The sequence below is a fragment of the Calidris pugnax genome, unplaced genomic scaffold (genome assembly GCF_001431845.1).
Source record: "Calidris pugnax isolate Ruff unplaced genomic scaffold, ASM143184v1 scaffold183, whole genome shotgun sequence".
NCBI classification, from domain to species: domain Eukaryota; kingdom Metazoa; phylum Chordata; class Aves; order Charadriiformes; family Scolopacidae; genus Calidris; species Calidris pugnax.
The window spans coordinates 330,218-350,576 of record NW_015090930.1 but is presented as its reverse complement, the minus strand read 5'-3'; the positions used below and the strand labels follow the sequence as shown (position 1 = coordinate 350,576).

General features: G+C 42.2%; 2 protein-coding genes across 5 annotated transcripts in view; one reads left to right on the top strand and one right to left on the bottom strand.

Annotated features, from left to right (window-relative positions):
- Nucleotides 1-9,245, top strand: part of GAS2 (growth arrest specific 2) — a 94,449-nt gene extending 85,204 nt beyond the window's left edge. For all 4 annotated transcript variants that reach the window (XM_014951631.1, XM_014951634.1, XM_014951633.1 and 1 more), the window contains exon 8: nucleotides 7,860-9,245. In XM_014951631.1, coding sequence (XP_014807117.1) covers nucleotides 7,860-8,078 — 219 coding nt within the window. In that variant the 3' untranslated portion in view covers nucleotides 8,079-9,245. The remainder of the gene's footprint in view (nucleotides 1-7,859) is intronic.
- Nucleotides 9,246-14,464: 5,219 nt separating this feature from the next.
- Nucleotides 14,465-20,152, bottom strand: SVIP (small VCP/p97-interacting protein). Its single transcript, XM_014951566.1, has 4 exons — nucleotides 20,032-20,152; nucleotides 18,442-18,492; nucleotides 16,056-16,169; nucleotides 14,465-15,260 (listed from the first exon to the last, which is right to left on the bottom strand). The coding sequence occupies exons 1-4, from the start codon at nucleotides 20,092-20,094 to the stop codon at nucleotides 15,246-15,248; spliced, it is 243 nt and encodes an 80-aa protein (XP_014807052.1). The 5' UTR covers nucleotides 20,095-20,152; the 3' UTR covers nucleotides 14,465-15,245.
- Nucleotides 20,153-20,359: the final 207 nt, after the last annotated feature.

The window sequence follows — 20,359 nt, the reverse complement described above, 5'->3', positions numbered from 1 at the left end:
TACCCCTCGTCCTATCATTCCATTCCTGGATAAAGAGTCCCTCCCCGGGTTTCCTGTAGGTCCCCTTTAGGTACTGGAAGAGGCTATAAGGTATCCCTGGAGCCTTCTCTTCTCCAGGCTGAACAACCCCAACTCCCTTAGTCTGTTTTCTTCTGCCCTCTGATCATCTTCGTGACCCTCCTGTGGACCCTCTCCAACAGTTCCATGTCCTTCTTATGTTGGGGGCCCCAGAGCTGGACACAGCACTGCAGATGGTCTCACCATGGTGAAGTAGAGGGACAGAGTCACATCCCTCAGCATGCTGGCTGTGCTCAATTACCTTAATCAGAGAAGGGCATCAATGTCCTTGATGTTAAACTTCTTTTCTTATTGAAACTCATTTTGGTTTGCCTTTTTTTTTTTTTTTTTTTTCAATCACAAAGTGAAAAAGATACAAAGTCCTACTGATTTTGGAGAAGGAAAAGGAGATAAAAGCCTATCTGTTGTTGAGTAGTAGGCTTCCAAAATTTGGAGAGCGGATGTTCACTTTATTTCTATACTTCAACATTTCCATTTCCACTTTACTGAAAAATATGTTAATAGATATAAGTGTGAAACAATAGCTAATACCTAGTTAATTTAATACTATACTGCAATACTAGTATATTATAATAATAATAATGAATTATAGTACATATTATATTGTATATTAATACTGTAAACTGCTATCACTTTACAAATGATGAAGAATTTCTACATCATTTTTGAGGCTCAACTGTGTAATAGAAAGCTGAAAAGTGTCTCGGTAGGAAAGACAATTAATGAAAACACAGTTATAACGTAATTCAAAATCAATTATTTTTCCCTTCATAGAATAGTGGCTGTTAAAGGTGTCTGTTGATTGCCCACTAAACGTTATGTCTTGACTTACTAGCTCATTATGTCTGGACTTACTTAAAGAGAGCTGGTTCTTTTTTAAAAGCTGAGTCTCACTGTTCATGTGAGTCTGATGTTTGTATATGAAGTGTTTGGAGTTGAATATGGTAAATGGTACCGAAATATGTCCTTGTACCCTAAATCCATATTTGTGGTGTGATGATGCCTTTGGGCAGTGATCAGGATTCCTGCCACATATACAGTGAAAGATAGTGTTTGTCTTCAAGATGGCATTATAATATATTGCACCACTACCATCCCTTCTTTTATCTTTAGCGCTCTAATATAATAACAGTTCTTGCCTAGGAGAATGTATGGAAATTAGTATTCAGCTCAGGCTCACTTACTAGATTTTAACTTCAAAACTGATAAGGATAAACTTAAAACCACTGTCTTTACTGTGACTGACCTCCTAAATGAAAGTCCCATCCGCAGAGAGATAAGTCTATAGTCCTCTGTGATGAATTTTGTTTGACTAAGTGAAGTGATAACCAAATTTTGAAAAGGAGAAAAGCAGATCCTTACACCTGCCATTTTCTGTTTCATATTTCTCATGTTTAAATTGCCTTTTGGGTATTTATATGTGCAAATGATTATTTTGATGCCTTTTGTATTTGCATACACAAAGTCTACTTGTTCTTTTGATCTGAAACAAACTTTGAAAAAATGACTCAATGAATTACAGAAGGCTTCTGATCAATATTTAGTATAAGGCCTGGTCTATATATGCTTTGAAGCCTCTATGGCTGCCTCATCTGGAAAATCTATCAGGCTTCAATGACTGATCAGCTGCCACTGAAAATCTTTCCAGCTGGAACTACACTGATAGAATTTTTTGTACCACCTATTTAAGTCAATACTTCTTTCGGTGTCATCCTCCCCCATATGTGAGTCAACAGACATGGGGAATATGCTTGTGGTGGTGTTGCTGAAGCAGTTGGGAACTTTATTAGGTTCTTCATGAAAACTGAGCTCCTTGTTCAGTGAGATATATCACTCAACACAAAGAAATAAAAGTTGTTCTACCCCAAAATGGACATTTACGGATTCTGATGAATGCCTCTGTTCTGGCTTATTTTCCACCTTTAGTATAAAATCAGAAATGTTTGCATTTGGTTTGTTTCAGGAATATAGACTTGAACCAACAAAGCTTATAAATAATCTATAAAGTAATATTCCATCCCAGTCTTTGTTTATACAACATAGTATAAGAGATTGTTTTAATAAACTGAGTGGATACCTGTTAATGTGTTCAATACAGCCCGTGATATAACGTTAAAATGAAATTTTTTATAATTGAGAAATTGTGTTAATTATAAAACCCTACTCTGGCACAGCTAGAAATATTGTGACAAGCAATTAGTCTAACAAGCATGCTCTTGACATCTATTTTTCAAGCTGAGCTTTTTTATAATGCTTTTTACAACTAAGTGAGATCCATTTAGTGTGATTTACTACATATAACTCCCTGAAAATGAGAGGGAGATGTTAATCCAGTGAGCTGTCTCTTTTCCATGTCATTATCATGGTGTCTGCAGAGAGGGGAAGTGCAGGCTCCTTTATTGGGGTTTTAGAATGACAACACAGAAACTCAGTGGAGGTCCCTAAACAAATCCAGATGCAATGACTGGAGTGATCAAGCTGCATCATTTCGAACTTTTAAATCTAGTAGACGTAATCCAAAACATTTTTTATATAATTCTATATCAAGAGGGGTCCTAGGCAAAATGTGACTTAATGAGGGATGACAGGGAAAAATGAGCAGTGCATTCTTCCTGTTTTTCAAGTAAGGAAAGATTTATTTTTATTTATTTTTTAATACAATCATATCAAGGGATAATTCAGGTTGGAAGCAACTAAACTACTACTGTGTGCCAAAATGCACATTAATATGCTATAAGTAGATTACTTCAGTGTGGATGAATAATTAATATCCCGAATTGGCTACATAATTTGCACTTTTTCAGAATTGCAGAGTTGAGGTTTGAGTTCCTTAGATGTGCACTTAGGCACATAAGCGAGTTCTTACAAGTCTAAAATAAGCTTTCTGTTTTATCAGACTCAAATTCTTCTCTAAAAAGACAACACGCACAAATTCAATGACAAAAGGGGAATGAAATCCAAGAAAAGGAACAGTTGGAGGAAAGCTTTCCAGGTGGAAGCTGGTTTTCTTCCATATCCTCTTGGGAATTGCTCCCACGATCCCTTGTGTCCATAAGGATGAACTCTATGCATGTAGCAGCAGTAATACCATTTATAAAATGTATGCTCAATGGCTGCAACTTTTAAAAATAGGAATGTGTCTAAATCTAACCTGACTGACGTTCAAATCTGATGATACGGCAGGATTTTCCAATAAATTTTACAAGAGCTCTAGAGATGAAGTTGTATAATCTCTACTAACAAGGTGGTTTTAATGTCTGTAATTATGTGGCTTGTGGCAATTAATCGGGAGACTATTACATGTTCTTGATGGTGTTTTCAGGTCTTTTTTGTCTTTTTTGTGGTATTTTTGTGGTAAGTGGCCTAAAACTGGACACAGCCCTCAAGCTGGGGCCTCACCAGTGCCCAGTACAGGGGGACGATCACCTCCCCGGTCCTACTCCCCACGCTGTTCCTGACACAGGCCAGGATGCTGGTGGCCTTCTTGGCCACCTGGGCACACTGCTGGCTCATGTTCAGCCCACAGGCCACCAACACCCCCAGGGCCTTTTCTGCCAGGCAGCTCCAGCCACTCTGCCCCCAGCCTGGAGCGCTGCAGGGGGTTGGTGGGACCCAAGGGCAGGACCTGGCACTAGGCCTTGTGGAACCTCATCCCATGGGCCTGGGCCCATCCATCCAGCCTGTCCAGGCCCCTCTGCAAAGCCTTCCTGCCCTCCAGCAGGGCCACACTCCCACCCAACTTGGGGTCCTCTGCCAACTGACTGAGGGTGCACTCCATCCCCTCCTCCAGAGCACTCAGAAAGATGTCCCAGAGAACCGGCCCCAGTCCCCAGCCCTGGGGGACACCACTGGGGACTGGCCGCCAACTGCATCTCACTCCATTCCCCACCACTCTCTGGGCCCGGCCTCCGGCCACTTTTTAACCCAGCGGAGAGTCCTCCTGTCCAAGCCACGGGCAGCCAGTTTCTCCAGGAGGACACTGTGGGAGACTGTATCACAGGCCTTGCTAAAGTCCAGGCAAATAACATCCACAGCCTTTCCCTCAGCCACCAAGCGGGTCACTTTGTCACAGAAGGAGATCAGATTGGTCAAGCAGGACCTGCCCCTCATGAACCTGTGCTGGCTGGGCCTGATGGTCTGGGTGTCCTTCATGCACCACATAATGGCACTCAGGATGCCATTAATTCCATGCCACTTAGTTCCATCACCTTCCCAGTCACCAAGGTCAGACTGAGAGGCCTGGAGTTCCCTGGATCATCCTTCTGGCCCTTCTTGTGGATGGGCGTCACATTTGCCAGACGCCAGTCAGCTGGGACCTCCCCAGTTTGCCAGGCCTGCTGGGAAATGATGGAAAGAAATTACAATATCGGGCCAGATTTTCAGTTCCTATAAAACAGAATAGATTTTTTTTTCAAGTTAGTAAAACTATGCTCATTTATATGAGCTTAATATCTTTACATGCAGCCTAATATCTCTTTAATAAGCCATAAAGCTCTCTAAACTTACTTATGTGAAAACCAGAACCCTTCAGCCTATATTTCACTTTGATGCCGAAGTCCTATGCAATGACAGCTTAGTTCACCTCATTTTTATTGACTATTTTTCATGTTATCTCTTGATACAGCCTTAATGCATACCAAAACAATCTATAGTGTCTCCCTCTGTGATGCTATTGTCTGGTCATCTGCTTTACCACAGATTCTGCTTAAACACAGATTCTAGAGGGAACAGCTTTAGCGACAGCCCTGCTTCAGACACAGCTGAAATAATGAGGATTTACAGCAGTTGTAAACATACGTTAGATGTTATTTTACGGAAAGGGTTTTCTCAGTTTCAATGGGCTGGATAGCAGTGTGAAAATACCTGTATGTCATGAATTTATTTACATTGATAACTGACTAATAAACTTTACTACTGTAGAATCCAACTTTTTCTTTCTTAGGGACCTCATGCAATGGAAAAGCTGAATTGGGTGGATCATAAAATCTCAAAAGTTTCATCTTCAGCTGAAGTATGTCGAGAGGAAACTGCTTTTTCAGTTAGAAAGTAGAGCAAGTTATTTTATTCTTCTCCTTTTTTTTCCTGGTGAGAAATCCTTTATACTTCTGTGAACCTGGAGAATTCTGAAGCTAGCAGAATTATTCTGGATTTGTGCTGGTGTTACTAAAATCTAAATACGGCCGCAGGAGTAAAATGGTGCTTTTGTGGCACAGCACAGCGTGAACAATGACTATATTTGGGATGTAGGAAAACACAGTCTCTATAGAAAGCAAGCATTCAGTGAATTTTATAGTAGTATAATAATACAAAGAGAAAGCAAAAAGAGGGGAAAACCAAAAGATGTACATTTAACTTGAGCGTCAGGAAATAACATAGCAGCAGTAGGTTTTATTTGTCTGCACAGTAGTCCCTAAGGGCAAGTGAACCAAATACGCTTTCTGCTAACTTTCCATTCCTAACCCTTAATCAAAAGTCCAGATACTGGCTGCTCCTGGAACGTGAACCCCCCTGTGACAATATGTGGAAGCTGAAATACAGCAGCAACAGTTAACTCCTTCCCACAACTGCATCGCGTGTTGCAGTGGACCAAAGTTGGGCGTAAAATGCCTTTATGTGAAAAGTTTTTGGGGCATTTCTCAAACGCTTTTTTAGGCGTTCAAAGAGGAGAACGTCGCTAAATAAAATTCTGTAGACTCTTTTGTCTCGAGGCTGTGTCACCGTTTGAACTGCGGTTTTCAAACTTGATGTAAAAACCATTTGCTTCTGCCATGATGTGTTGTCCAGACTGAAGACTTGATTCAAATCTCATGCCGCTGATGGCTGATCCTACCATTGTCAGATCAAAATGAAGTCTTGAAATTAAAATACAAAGCTTGAGAGGGAAAAGTGTGATTGGTGAAGATGTGAGGCTGGTTATTTCATACCCATGTAAATCTAGAGAAAAACCTCAGTTACAACTCTTGCAGAGGCTCCTACAACCCGGAGCAACAGCACAGGCAGTCTCAGTAGCTGAGAGATGGTAATTAAACAAAGAGTACTTGAGCATACTCTCATTAGGATGAATCAGAAGTAACATTATTTTTCAGTATCTCTAAAGCTGAATTGCCTTCCAGCCGTGTTTCAGACAAAAAACAAAATGCAGAAACAAGTATTTCCTTGGATTAAAATATTTTAAATGAAAATTTTCTAACAAGAATTCATTTGCAGCTGCTTATTATTAAATGAAGAATTTGATTCTTTCTAAGCTTATCCTAATTTTCAAGCTTCAGAAAACTGTACAGCTTACCGTGCTTTCTTCATTCCAGGTGAATCCGTCGCCTCACGTAACAGAAGTCAAAAACCATATTTTTAGGCTGGGGTGTTTGTTGGTTGGGGTAGTTGGGTTTTTTTTTCTGGAAGAGTTGTGTTTTTGCCTTTCATTTTCTGTGACTTTGTTTGGGAGTGTTTCTTGTTTTGTTTTCTATGCTGTGTGTGCTAACCTGAAATGCGCTACGTTACAAAAGGCTTGTGTGCCACCTGCAAAGTCTCAGCTGCAAATACTGCCTGCTCTGGAGGGAGGTTTGGACACGTAGAGGAGCCCACATACACATCCCAGCCCCAAATCCACCTCGTTACCCAGACTGCAGTAAACATCTTCTGGCATGTGCCTTTTACAGGGCCAGTTTTTAATTTCTGGTGCTAACAACTCAGTGATGCTTAGCATTTCATAAGATGTACTAATCAAAGCACTTTTCAATGTGGGATTTATGAGGTGGCTTCTGTAGAATATACTGCTTTATGATACCTCACTGGTATTTATTTGACTGTTCTGCGTGGAGAACCGGAGGAGAGAAATGACAGTGAAACTGCCAACTGAACTCACCGGTGCAGACACGGGAGACACTCCATTTGCACTTGGTGAAAAGTTTTATTTGAGTTTAGGCAGAAAATGAGTGTGGATCTGGAGGATATGTGCTAGAAGAGGTATGTAATTTGGCAGTTAGATACCCCTCTCAACCTGAAATTGCTTTGTAGGTCAAGCCCCAGTGTTTCTGGAATAAAGACAGCAAGTGTAAGCAGGACTGAGCTTTCCTGCCAGTAAGAGCCTGGGGACTTTTCTTGTATTTTCTTTCTTAGCTCAGCATAAATTCAGGTATCTCCAAACAGTTCCAGATACGCTATTTCTGATGTCCCTCATTAAGACTAACTTAATTAAAACAGTAGACTATTTTAATTAGAATGTACGTCAGCAATACTACATTGTTAAATGAAATGGAACTTCATTTTCTTAAATAATTATTTTGATATTTTAGGAGATGATAGAGATGATTGTTTTGGTTGTTTGTCCTTCACTAATCCTTTTCTATAGATCCCTACCCTATAAAGAAAAGCCAGTTTCAAGAGTGTCTTTACTAACTTATTTTCAAAAAAATTACCTGAAAAATATTCATGTTCCCTAGTGTGTTTAGACTAAACACGTGAAGAAGGGGATCACTCAGTACTGCAGGGCTAGAAAAGCATGTAGCATTGTTTACATAAACTAGGAAAATCTCTAGTTTTAAATCCTATCGAATTTTCTTACAGTTTTTTAAATTTGCATATTAAATTCAAATAAAACCCATTCTACTATTCCTTTTCCTTTCATTACAAAGCAGCCTACTAACATATGTCTGTGACTTTTAATTAAAGCAAGCACAGCTTTTTTTAGTAGAAAAAAAAAAAAAAAAGTAAGTTATTTCCCAGCGAACGGTTCGCTTTCAAGAGTTTTTGTGGTTTTTTTTCTCCTGAATATGTAATTTCAGATGCTGCACAACAAACACGTGATGGTTCGTGTCGGAGGAGGATGGGAGACTTTCGCCGGTTACTTGCTGAAGCACGACCCGTGCCGAATGCTGCAGATCTCCCGCGTGGATGGGAAAACTTCTCCCATCCAGAGCAAGTCTCCAACCCTCAGGGACATGAATCCAGACAACTACCTGGTGGTTTCTGCCCATTACAAAACCAAGAAGGAGATTAAGTGAAATAAGCTTCTCATGCCATTGGGACTCTACGTATGTAGGTCCAAATTATTTTCTCAAGTGTAGTAAATTTAGTTTCTGCTTTAAAAGGACTTCGGAAAATTAAAGACAGACTGGAAATGGCAACCCATTTTGAAGATCTTGGAATTGTAGAACTATTTATTTCTAGTACTGTATTCTTTTATAGCAAATTACCCTCGATAGGCTAATTACTACAATCAGATAAGAAATAGACATATATTTTTAGCCAAATTATTACTCTTTAATATGTGAATGTATACTTAGAGTTACATAAAGGAGTGGATCCTGTTAATGGAAGAAAATACGCAATACAATATATTTGTATGAAAATCGTATTACGTTGAATCCTTGACTCTTAGGCTAGCTGAAAAATATATATGCAGGTGGAAAATGAATATTTGTGTGAATTATTTGGTAACGCCTCTTGAAATGAAATAAAAATTGACTATTTTTATGGGTTGCAAGATTTTCTTAACCAGTAGAATATAAAGACTTTTTGCATGCCAGACGACTTCCCAAAGCGATTACTTTTTTTTTTTTTTAAAAAAAATAAAGCCCAAGAAAAGAACCCCCCCACACCTTCTACTCTTTGCAGACAATGCTCGCTGCTCAATCTGTAACGTAGACCCTTCCTGTTTTTCACAAAGTTGCCCAATATAGAAGCGCGGGGAAGTTGAGAGGTTGCCCCTTCCTCTGTCAGACAATGGCCGTGGCCAGTTGTGCGGGGCCGGGGGGTGAGGTGCCACGAAGGGAAGCAGTCAAAGATGCACAGCCCTTCCACCCAAGGAGGAGCTTCAGAAGATGCTGGTCCCTCTGGACTCCCAAAACACTCCGCCGCTCTCAAATCTGAGCTTTTCCTTCCCCTTCTTTGTCATTTTGTTGGTCAGGCCAAACGTGAAATGTTCATTACCCTGTCAGTAGAGTGATTCACATTCTTGTAAATCATTCACACACCTCGAAAATAGCTGAAGGCATAAGGGGGCTTAGTTCATTATTTTGGCTACTTTTCTATGTTTATATTTGGTAATTTATGTGCCTTGTAATGTCCTAGAAAAATCATTTTATAGGATTATTTCACTGACTGTGTAAATTTGAGCCGAACTCGGTTGTTTCATTAAAAATGAAATAAAATTTTTTAAAATACTCATACGTTCTGGAAGCCTTATTTATTATTTGTAATGTGTGTTCCCACACTTGGCTGCTACTGCCTGGATGCCTACAATACACCATACTGTTTGTGAACCTAATGACCAGCGACACCGTGGACGCGGCAAGCATTCACTGATCACAGCCAGCACGGAAATGCCTGCAATTATTGAAAATTAATTTTCCTTTGCAGGGAAAGAAAAAAATCGAAAGCATTCTTGAAATCATTTTTAAAGTACCAGCCGGTATTTTTCTGGTTTTTTTGAGGTTTAATTTTAAAACATAGCCGTGTGATCTGCTCCTGTGGCCTTGAAAATTAGCAGCAAAATATCCACTAGATGCTAGACAGGATCGAGACCTTCTTCTTTCATGTTCCATGCCTTATGAAAGTCAGCACGTCGTATCTCACTTCCGTGGAGCCATTTTACCTCACCAGCTATAAATATCTGCTAAATACAAGCAGTTCACAATTGCTTGGTGCACCACGCTAAGTAGCAGGACGTAATTCCACGTATCTCTTTAGAATGAAAAATCGAAGCCTTTTATTCTTATTTTGAGACATTTTCTAGGAAGATTAAACATATACTCAAGCAATAAATCCTTTGAAAAGCCATAGGAAGACCCAGTTCTCAGCAAAGCAACATATGTAGCCCTTACAGGAGCAGAGACCAGACCGTAGGCAACATGATTTTTAAAAATACAGCACAGCTGAAAAAACCCATGTTCTCAATACGTGCACTGAGAGAGCTGTTTTCAAATGAACAGAGAAGGAAAAAAAACACCCTCTTGTGAAAGAGTCAAGTGTTTATTTTGAAATAACGGTTACTTTAAACACAAGCAGTTGTATTCCCATCATCCAAGATTAAGTTTGCATTACTATTATGCTATTTCTTTAAAATATTTGAAGGTGTTTACATGTTAATAAATAAAGAGCAGATATCAGTAATTATAAAAAAAGTATAAAAAAAAGTATTCTTAGATTTATTTTAATGTTAACCTTCAACAAATAATCCTGGTAAAGCCAAACTAAGATTTTAAATTAAACACGAATTACTTTATGTGCTTGGGCTGTAGCCATCAAAATGGTCTTTTTTTGATGGAGGGTACTCAAGCATCTTTAAAAAAATAATAAAAAAAAAAATCACATTAAAACACTTCCTGACTTAAAACTTCAACTTAACCAGTTCCAGAATGGGGGAACTAGAAAGGATTTTTTAATTTATTTTTTATTTTTTTTAAAGTATTGCTACTACCACCTAATCTGTGTAAAAAGCTTGCAGGTGGGACTTACTGCATTCGATGCACCTGGGGTGGGTGTGGACAGCAAGGGGAGGAAATTAAAGCAGGAGTGTCAATAAAATGAGCGAAAAAGGAAAAACAAACCTACCACAGCAAGTTGGTTAGCTCTGGAGGAAAGGGTTGGGAAGATCTTACTCAGAAGGTAAGTGTTGCTAATTAGAAAAATGGCATTTTCTTAGTGTGTTAGACCTTCTAGCAATGTAGGAGCTGGGGATTTTATCATGACTTGGCTGCTCGGAGGAGTCAGGAGCCCAAGGCTCAATTTACAAAGCCAAAGCTGAGCAGCAAAATCCTGCTGGGAGAGGTGTGGCCCGTGGTGCTTGTTGGGGCGATGGGGACGGGACAGGCGTCTTCATGTAGGTGGTGTGTGGGGAGGAAAAAAACCCACTTTTTGACCAGCGAGCATGATTCCTGAGGTGTCTGTGTCACGGTCTGTAACACAGAAAAGTTAGTGTTGCTTTTTGGAAGGCGTAACTGAATGGTAGAGTGCAATGGAGAAGACCTGCAGCTCTTCTCCCCCAGGTGAGAGGAGTGCTGAGAGTGTGAAATAAGTCTCTTATTAAAAGAGCAGGTGAGGAGATGCTGAAATGCTGAAGTAGCCAAGGAAGATGATTGTAAAAAAGGGTGCTATCTAGTGATTTTAGCTTACTCTGTTGCTGTAGAGTTTGGCTGAATGGTGGTGGGGAGGGGGCCTACAGTTCTGAAGAATTGAGCTGTTATGAACTGCAACGGAGCCGCTTCTGGAGGTCCTTGCTGGGCTGTAGAACAAACCCCACGGGAGCTCCTGCGGGCTGTGGATACGTAACTGTGCTAAAACAAAACTCAAGATACTTAAGTTATGTAAGACTGCTTTTAAAAACCATTATAATAATGTCAAATATGCATTGCTACACTGGAAGTAATTCAGAATTAGTTCGGAAATGCAACTGTAAACATCTGTTATTGCTCATTACAGGAGGTACCTTCTGTCACCTTACTATTCATATATTACCTGGAATTTGTCTTCCAAGCAGGATTATTTACATAACTGATTGAGGATAGGCTTTTTTCCCTTCTCTTTATTACAGTGACAATTGCTCCTTTTTTTGCATTACCACCTTTCTTTCCAACAGCAATTTAGAGATGATACATAAAAATCTATGGACACTAATTCAAGGGCTGTTGGTGGGGATGAGTGAAACAGGGAGGTGTCAATACGTGTGTGTGGGAAGGTATAGCAAGCTTCTTATAACTTAAGGCCCAACACTGAATTAATTATATGTGTTTGTTTTAGACCAGGGAGACGAGCCGTTTGCCACACCGTGGTGTTACAGAAGCGTCTGTTAGATGCTTAGATGGGTTTGGTTCTTCTGGGGCTTAGATTCTGTAGTGCCTGCCTGGCTGCTGCTCCGCTCTGCCTGCCGGGGAAGGAGGCAGAGGGCTTTTTCTTGGCTTTGTGTCTCCTGCTGCCTCAGCCTGTGGTATGTCAGGAATCTCACATAAGGTGAAACAGACACGTGGGATCACGCGAGCGTTTCTGGGGCTGGAGAGGTGTTTTTCCACTCCCGGTCCAACTGCTGGCACTGCCTGCACCTGATGAGCTGTGTCTCAACCACTTAGTCTGTCCCTGGGCCAAAGCCACACGATGAGGTCACCTGCTTTCCTACAGGCCCACGGTGGCACTACCTGCCCTTGTGGAGATGCAGCTTCTGTGTCCTCCCAAACCTCAGGGAGTTCTGCCCCGAGCGCACTCCCCCTGGCATAACCCCTGTATTTTAACAATTTGCAGCAGGGGATGGCTTCCTTTTCTGTTACTCAACAATTCTGCTGTTGCAGGCAGCGAGAGTCAGCCCCATCAGCTCAGCTTAGGAGCGTTCATCTTTGAGTGCCAGGAGTTTTTCAAGTGATCTGCAAGAAGCTGAGAATGCTGTCAGAAGGTGGGGAAAGGAGGAACAGTGGTATTTGCTGTAAAGCAAAAAAAAAAGTCAGCTGCCTACATAATCAGTAGGAATGCATGTATTTTAACAGCCTCTAAGGTGAAGTAAACATCTAAGATTGGGGGAACTAAGGACAAAATTGCAATATTGTGTTTCATATTTACTTAGTGGGGCGCTAGGTGGTGAGAGAGAGAGGGGAAGCGTGGGTTTCTCCAAGGAGAGAGCAGCTCTGAGGTGTGTAGGTAGCGCTCAGCCTTGCCATTTGATGGTGCGCTCCAGGGAGCTAACAGCGGTGTCACTGAACTGCTCTGTGGTCTGCCTGCCTTTTCAACTGAAATTAATGCTACCAAAAAACTTAAAACACAGAGAGGTGTTTTTATTTACCCAACTGGCCACCTGAACAGTTAGCTGCATATGGTATAGAACCTTCTTTTAAAAAACAGCATCATCAATTAGTGATTTGTTATCTAGAACTACGCACCCCCAAATCCTGGCAGGTTTCTTGGCTGTAGGAATAAATCTGACCCCAAATCCTGGCATGTTTCTTAACTGTAGGAATAAATCTGACATTCAAAGCAAGGACTGTTAAGAAGCAGAGAGATATCTGTTTTTTACTTAAAGGATGGAGAGAGAAAGGAGCAGTATTTTCTTCTGCATTGCAGGAGTCACCTCTTAAATACAAGGCCCACTCAATCCGAGGGGGTTCAGACCTTTACTCCCACCTCCCAGAGAAGCTGCCAGGGGGACAGCCACCCGGGGGACAGCCAAGCAAGCCAGCTGCCTTCCCAGGAGGAAGAGCTGGGTGAGGAGCAGTGTGGCTGTTCAGACAGGGTGGCAACCACCTCCACTGGTGCCAGACCCAGAGTTTGCAGGTTTCCTCGGGCTGCTGAGCCAGGACGGGCAGCCCAGCCCAGCAGGGTGACTGCTTCACCCGGCAAACTCCTGGAAATACCAACAGGTGACCCAGGAACTGTGATTTGTTTCACCAGGTTATTTTGACTATTTTAAATCAAAGCCTTGATGATGTCAGTTGAGGCACAGACTCCTGTTTGACCTGTGTGCTCCCTCTTTCACAGAGCAGGAGCTTAGCTGGAAAGAGAGTGATGGTAATTTCCTCCCCTCATGGCTTTGGGGGAGCAGCGGGATGGGGAGTGGAAAGAAGAATGTATGAAGTTTGAAATCCCCCAAGTGACCAACCAAGTGTTAAGCGTTGCTTAAGTGTCTTTATGGGACACCTGCTGTGGCAAATGTTGGCTTGAAATTCACTTGTCAAACTAAAGTTTAGTATATTTTATTATATTTCAATGTATTTCCATTAGAAATTGCTACGACCAATTAATACATTAAAGAGAGCAATTGCCAGGAATCAAAGAAAACTGAAGATATTTATTAGCCAAGGACACAGCCTTTTAGCTCAAATATCATTATATTAATATTGAAAAGCCTCCTTTCTCAACTCAATTCTGACAGCTAAGCCAGGAAACTCATTGTGTCGGGACTGTGCTCCTAAGACAGCGTGAGACACTATTTGGAGAGGTAAAAGAAGAAATACTTAGTTTAAAAAAAAAAAAGGCTCTGTAGGCTAAACTAGGTCAAAAATGGGGCCAGTAACATACTGAGGCCAAGCATAATGCTCTCTGGAGAAAATAAGAGGTAGATTCTTGGTGTTGATCATGCTACAACAATCGTCCCTCATCTATCAAAGCAGTGGCTCCAGGCCACCAGTTTGAGCCCAGCCGTACCACCACGGTGTAGGCAGCTCTAACTAATCAAAGGCAGCTTTTTATTGGGGAAAAAAGGGTTATAGACCTCGCTGAATACAGAGGAAAAGTGACAGAGCTTTGGGCGTTTGGCAAGTGTTAGTGCACTGTAACAAACCCACCCAGATAGTACAGAAACTTAAGAAATGAACCATCCCAGAGATGACGCAGTTAATTCTTTTGCTTTTTGTTTTTCCAAATCCTCAGAAGCGCAGCACTGCCCTCTTGTGGTAACAAAGGAGAACAATTCATAACAGTATTTTTAATTTAATGTTTAACTTCCAGTATTCATTATAAATACTTACAGACTCAAAAGAAATCCACATCAGAAAATGAGGAGAACAATTATTAGACTCATAATAAAACAGCTTGCTTCCTATAGTATTATAGGGTTTAAAAAGGTTTCTGTTTTTTTTAAACTAGTGTCACAAAATGCTTCCATTTGTAAGGACCCACCATGGTCTGTTTTCTTTTTTTGAAAAGGCACTAAATCCCTAAGCAGTTCAGAAGTCATTAGGAAACCAAAGAGAAATGCTCTCACCCACATACTCAAATATATATATATATATTTATGAACAACTTTCTACATGGGGACTTAAAGAAAAGTTTAATGGTGGAGGTTGAAAAGAGCATCAAAAACAAGACATGGGCTCTGGAGCTGTGCCTAAGGCAGTCACACGCAGACAGACAGACAGACACCAACTGACCAGGGAGCACACACATACTGACTGACTACAGGGAAGGAGGCCACTTCCACGTGAGAAAACCCATCTCACTCCCTTAACAGGGAAGCAATAAAACATGCACATAAAACAAACAAACAAATTTGGCCAAAACTTAAATATTCAGAGTTAGTTCTCAGGTTTCTTAGTGTTTTGTTTCCACATCTGTCCTCCCACAATGGCAAAGTACTGCTGAGTCTTCGTACGCAAACAGCAAAAGCCATGATGAGCAAGTGCCACTCTGCTGCAGAAACTGGCAAGTTGTTGGCAGTAAACATCAATCTTCTCTTCAGGAGTCACCTCTCTTTATCCAACCTGCCACTAAAGACAAAACCAACAAAATGCACCACGGGTTTGTATAAAGCTAGGGGAAAAAAACAACAAAAAACAAACCAACAACAAAACCACTACAAGGTTGTCTAAAGAACAAACTCTCTGTTATAACACCTTTTATATCCAGCAAGCGAGGGACATGCAGCCCATCAGCAGCAGCTCATACAAACTGCCTCCTTCAACTAGCAATGAAGGAAAGAGATGAAGGCTTAGGGAGCCTGTTTCAACAACCAGATGCATTTATTGCCTTAGAGAGATTCCAATTCTTAATTGCATCTCTCTCTGGCCTTCTGAGACAAAGCTTGCATTAGAGAAGCACTAGTAGTAGCACTGAAGTTCATCAGTATCTATGCCAACACTCTAAGTTTCTTTCGTAGAGAGATAGATACCTGAAACCCAAAGCAATTACCCTACTTAGTCTCTCTTCCTGCAGAGTTTATAAAAAAATGTCTGAACTATCTCAACCAGCAGTGAAAAGGGACGCCGAGAACAGGTCAACCCAGCGAGGAGGTCCCCAGGGCCACGAGCAGTGTAAAACTGACACATCGTAGATGCAGAAACCAGGGAGAAAGGGAGGGAAAAATAGCTCTCTGCCATCCTTGCTGTCTTTTTGTCCCAGAAATGAAGCCTCATTAAGAACCCTGTGTGACAACAACACATTCTTCCATTTCCCCCCTTCTTGCTTTTTCCCCAAGGTAGTCGATCTTGTAGATGACAACAAAACGGGATTTTCCCAGTAAATACAAGGACGCTTTTATCATGTTGTTTCTTTTTTAAACTTACTCTCAGTCCTCCTTCTCCTCCAGAACCCGAAGCTGCAAGTCTCTTCTCCATTTCTTCCTGTTTCTTTTTCTTTTGCTCTACGGAGTAAGCGTTCTTAATGCCTCGAGAGGAAGCCTGGGAGAAAACACTTTTGGGTAAGGCCAGTTCGCTATTTTTCTGGATAAACAACACCATTTTGTGAACTCTGGTTTGCGAGAAAAGAGTGAAACATTAAGTAATGCTACTATTACACAAGCCCAGACCTTTCAGGATACTACTTCATACTGTCAGCTCTTGGTCCATAAGTATGTGAAGGTGGTTTTGTTTTATATTGTTATTTCATCCAGGTGAGCATATTTAATGCAATTACACGTACCTGCTTTGCATCTTAAGATGGAGAACCAAAACTTCCCTAAAGTCCCATAAAATGTTAGTCTGTTGATTTTTTTTTTTTTATTTCTATTTTTTTTTTTTCCCAGTGTCAGGGCCTATTCTTGCCCTCACAAACAGAACTGGGAGGAGACAATTCGGGCAGATAGAACTTCAAAGAACTTTAGCTGTTTCACCATCCATTCATTTCTTCTGACTCTTTTTATCAAAAGGCTACTGAGAGATAGGACACAGATGATGGAAATCATAATGACAGCTTCTATTCCAACACTCAATAAGCTGACAAAGTCACAAGCTCTGTATAGCTACTGAAAAAAACAAACAAATAAAATAAATCGATGGGAATTTTACAGGCAGGGGAGAGGGAAAGGTCATGTGAGCAGTGCTGGCCCAGGCTGTCAGATGGCAGGAATATCAGAACTAGAGCCAAGCAGTTAGCACTGTAAACTTAGAAAATATTTTAAAAACTGATTCTTAGATAAGTTTAGAGTTACAACACTCCAGCATGAGCTATGCAAAAAGATGTTAAAATCTACCAAGGGAAAACAGCGATGCTCTCACCTAAAATTCAGGGCCCTGATGACAAGCACAATTCTCAACAGGCTACTAAGGCAAATCTTACCAACAAATACTAACTAACTTAGACCCCATGATTTCTTGCTTTTAGACAACTGGCCTTCCAAGTGAATTAGCAACGTGGACTGTCTCTACAGCACCCCAAAAGGAAGAACACCTCACACGACTTCAGGCTGAATAAAGAGCAGTTAAGCATGTAAAGGAAAACACCAAGCTGGGATGGACAGCTGAGCTACTCGCTTGTCCCTCACGAGAGGGGAACTGAATTAGGCTCCTTGCAAGACATCTCCATTACCTAACACTCAGAAGCTAAAAGTCTCTCAAAGATAGTTCTGAAAAATCCTGGTATATGTTTCATCTACAAAACAAAGAAGTAACAGTGTGTTATACTTCCTTTTTTTTTCTAACATCTTAACAGCCACCATAGAACTTCAAAGCCATCTATAACCCAAATTGCTTCATTTCTCCTTCCTCCCAGGAAAGCTTTTTAGCAATTTACGAGCTAGATGGGGACATCCCCCTTGCACATGCTTCTCAAAAGTATGTTTCCTACAGTTATGCTTAAAAAACCCTTTGCAACTTAAGATTACACGTGGATTGCTTTTACTTTGTAGTCTCACACAAAATCAAGAGTTTTTAAAGGAATCTGAAGCATCACTCAGTTGTTGCTCCAATTATTCACTGAACTCCTTAAAACCAGGTCAACATGGTCCTCATCAATAATGGTCAATTTTTAATTCAGTGTATAACGTCACTAACATTCATACAAACAACACATTCCCCTCTCTCCACAGTTCAGCTGTGGGCTCCAAGATAGACTTCTTATTTATTGTAGATTTTGCATGGTGTATGTTATAAGCCTTTTTTGAGAAATATGGATAAAAAGAAATAGGCTGGCTAGTTCTACATTCTGCTAGGACATTTGCACCCTCCCTCTTCTAACTTTAGGGATATTTACGTAGTTAAAGCTTAGAAAACTTAAAAGAGTATGTTAACATTACTTCTTTGCTCAATTGTTGCTTCATTGATAAACTGAACTTGCAAGTGCAGTACCACTTGAATTTGCCACCACAACAATTGTTTGCCAAATCTGGTTTGAAATATTTCTCCATCTTTTATTTTCAAGTCTTATAAGGGGCAAAAAATAATATTGAGCATGCTCTTAAATTTTTAGGTTGTTTTGTAACTACTGCAAAACTTCTCCCTTCCAAACAAGCTGTTAAGTCGCAATGGTCTTTCGGCACTTACTTAGCTCTGAAACTCTACTGTAAAGAGATATTAAAAAATGGTATAAAATATTAATAATACTATGAAAGCATTTAATGACAATTCCCACAATCCAGGCACAATATCCAATGTTCCCATGGAAGGCCTAGCTATTTTTCCCATAAACTAGTTACGACAATATCATTTGGATAAATGGTATTTTATCAGACGTTACCTCCATCTGCCTCCTTTCAGCAGCTTCTGCTAGCTGTCTTCTTTTTATTTCCTAAATAAAAAGTGAAAGACAGTGAAATTCTATTCCAATGAAGTCTGTACATTCGTTTGAAGGTCTTAATTTTTAAATATGACTCAAATCTGTAATGCAAACTGCCACAAAATGCCAACCTTAAGTCAATTAGCATCATCTTTCCCTCTTTTGCCAGTCTGCAAGAACAAAGTGGTTTTAGTGACTAAGATGCTAAAAGAGCAGCTGCTGACATATCTAGTCAAACCCCACCAGAAGTCTGTATTCAGCTGTCTGTGTGACGCCTTCACTCCAAAAAATTCAGACTGGAATGAGAAGGCATGCAGTATGTGAAATGTCCTTTTGGAGCCTGAAAAAGGGAGAGCCCGCTTTTCCAGGCTGAGTGGGCTCCTTGTCTTCTCCCCCATAACATCCTCAGATGAGGGGTATCAAAGCATGGAGATGGGTTCCTCCCCATGTAGGAGAAACTTCATCCTATGCAGGCTACTTAGAGAAGTGAGCAGCACTGTGCACTAGAGAGAAAAGCACAGTTTTCACAAAAATCATAGAATAGTTTGGGTTGGAAGGGGACCTTAAAGATCATCTGCCACGGGCAGGGCCACCTTCCGCTAGACCAGGTTGCTCTAAGCCCCATCCAACCTGGGCTGTTGTGCTGAAGTGTTAACCGCTTCCAAGGATGGGGCATCCACAACTTCTCTGGGCGACCTGTGCCAATGTTTCACCACTCTCACAGTACAGAATTTCTTCCCAAGATCTCATCTAAACCTCCCCTCTTTAAGTTTAAAACCGTCACCCCTTGTTCTCTTGCTCCACTCCCTCATAAAGAGTCCCTCCCCTGCTTTCCTGTAGGCCCTCTTTAGGTACTGCAAAGGGCTATAAGGTCTCCCCGGAGCCTTCTCCAGGCTGAACAACCCCAACTCTCTCAGCCTGTCTTCACAGGAGAGAGACCCTCCAGCATCTTCGTGACCCTCCAATGGTTCCACATCGTTCTCATGTTGGAGTCCCCAGAGCTGGAGGCAGCACCGCAGCTGGGGTCCCACCAAAGCAGAGCAGAGGGGCAGAACCACCTCCCTCACCCCGCTGCTTTGGATGCAGCCCAGGATGTGGCTGGCTTTTTGGGCTGCGAGCGCTGTTTTTCCCGTGTCTAGTTAAAACGGAGGGTCATCTCAGCATCTTAGCACAAACCCCCTTCACGGGAGACACCCCCCTCCCCACACTCTCGGCACCAGAGGAGGTCGCGGGGTGCCAGGCCCCAGGCTGAGGGGCGCCGGCTCCCCCCTCCCCAGGCCGGGCAGCCGAAGGACGGTGCTCCCCGGCCCAGCCGCTTCCCTCAGGCCTCTCCCCCAAGGCCGCGGCGGAGCCCCGGCCTCCATTTTAAGGCAGGCGGCCCGTTCTCTCTCCCCCACACCCCCTCCAGAGGGACGGTGCTCCCCGCGCTCGTCCCGCTGCCGCGGAGCGTCAGTGCCTGCCCACAAACAACCGGGCGGGAGGAGGGGAAAAAGGAAGGAAGGAAGGAAGGAAGGAGGGAGGAAGGGAAAGCGGCCCCGGCCCCGCACTCACCGGGTCGGGCGTCTCCACCACGTCCTTGACGGCGCCCCCCATGCAGGGCAGGCACAGCCCCATGGCGGGCCCCACCAACGGCAGGGCCGGCCGCCGCTGTGGCCGGGCTGAGGGCCGGCGGGGCGCAGGGTTCGGCGCTAGTTTTCCCCCGGCATTAAGCTAGATTAGTTTAATTCCCTTAGGGCAAAAGGGGCACTGGTCCAGTCCATGCCCAGCTCGCTCCGGTGAGGCGGGCGGGGGGATTGGGAGCCCCCTGGAAGCGGCAGTGAGACCCTCCGTGCCCTGAGGCGGTGCTGCCATCCGCCGGCGGCGGCGGGAGGCCGGGGCT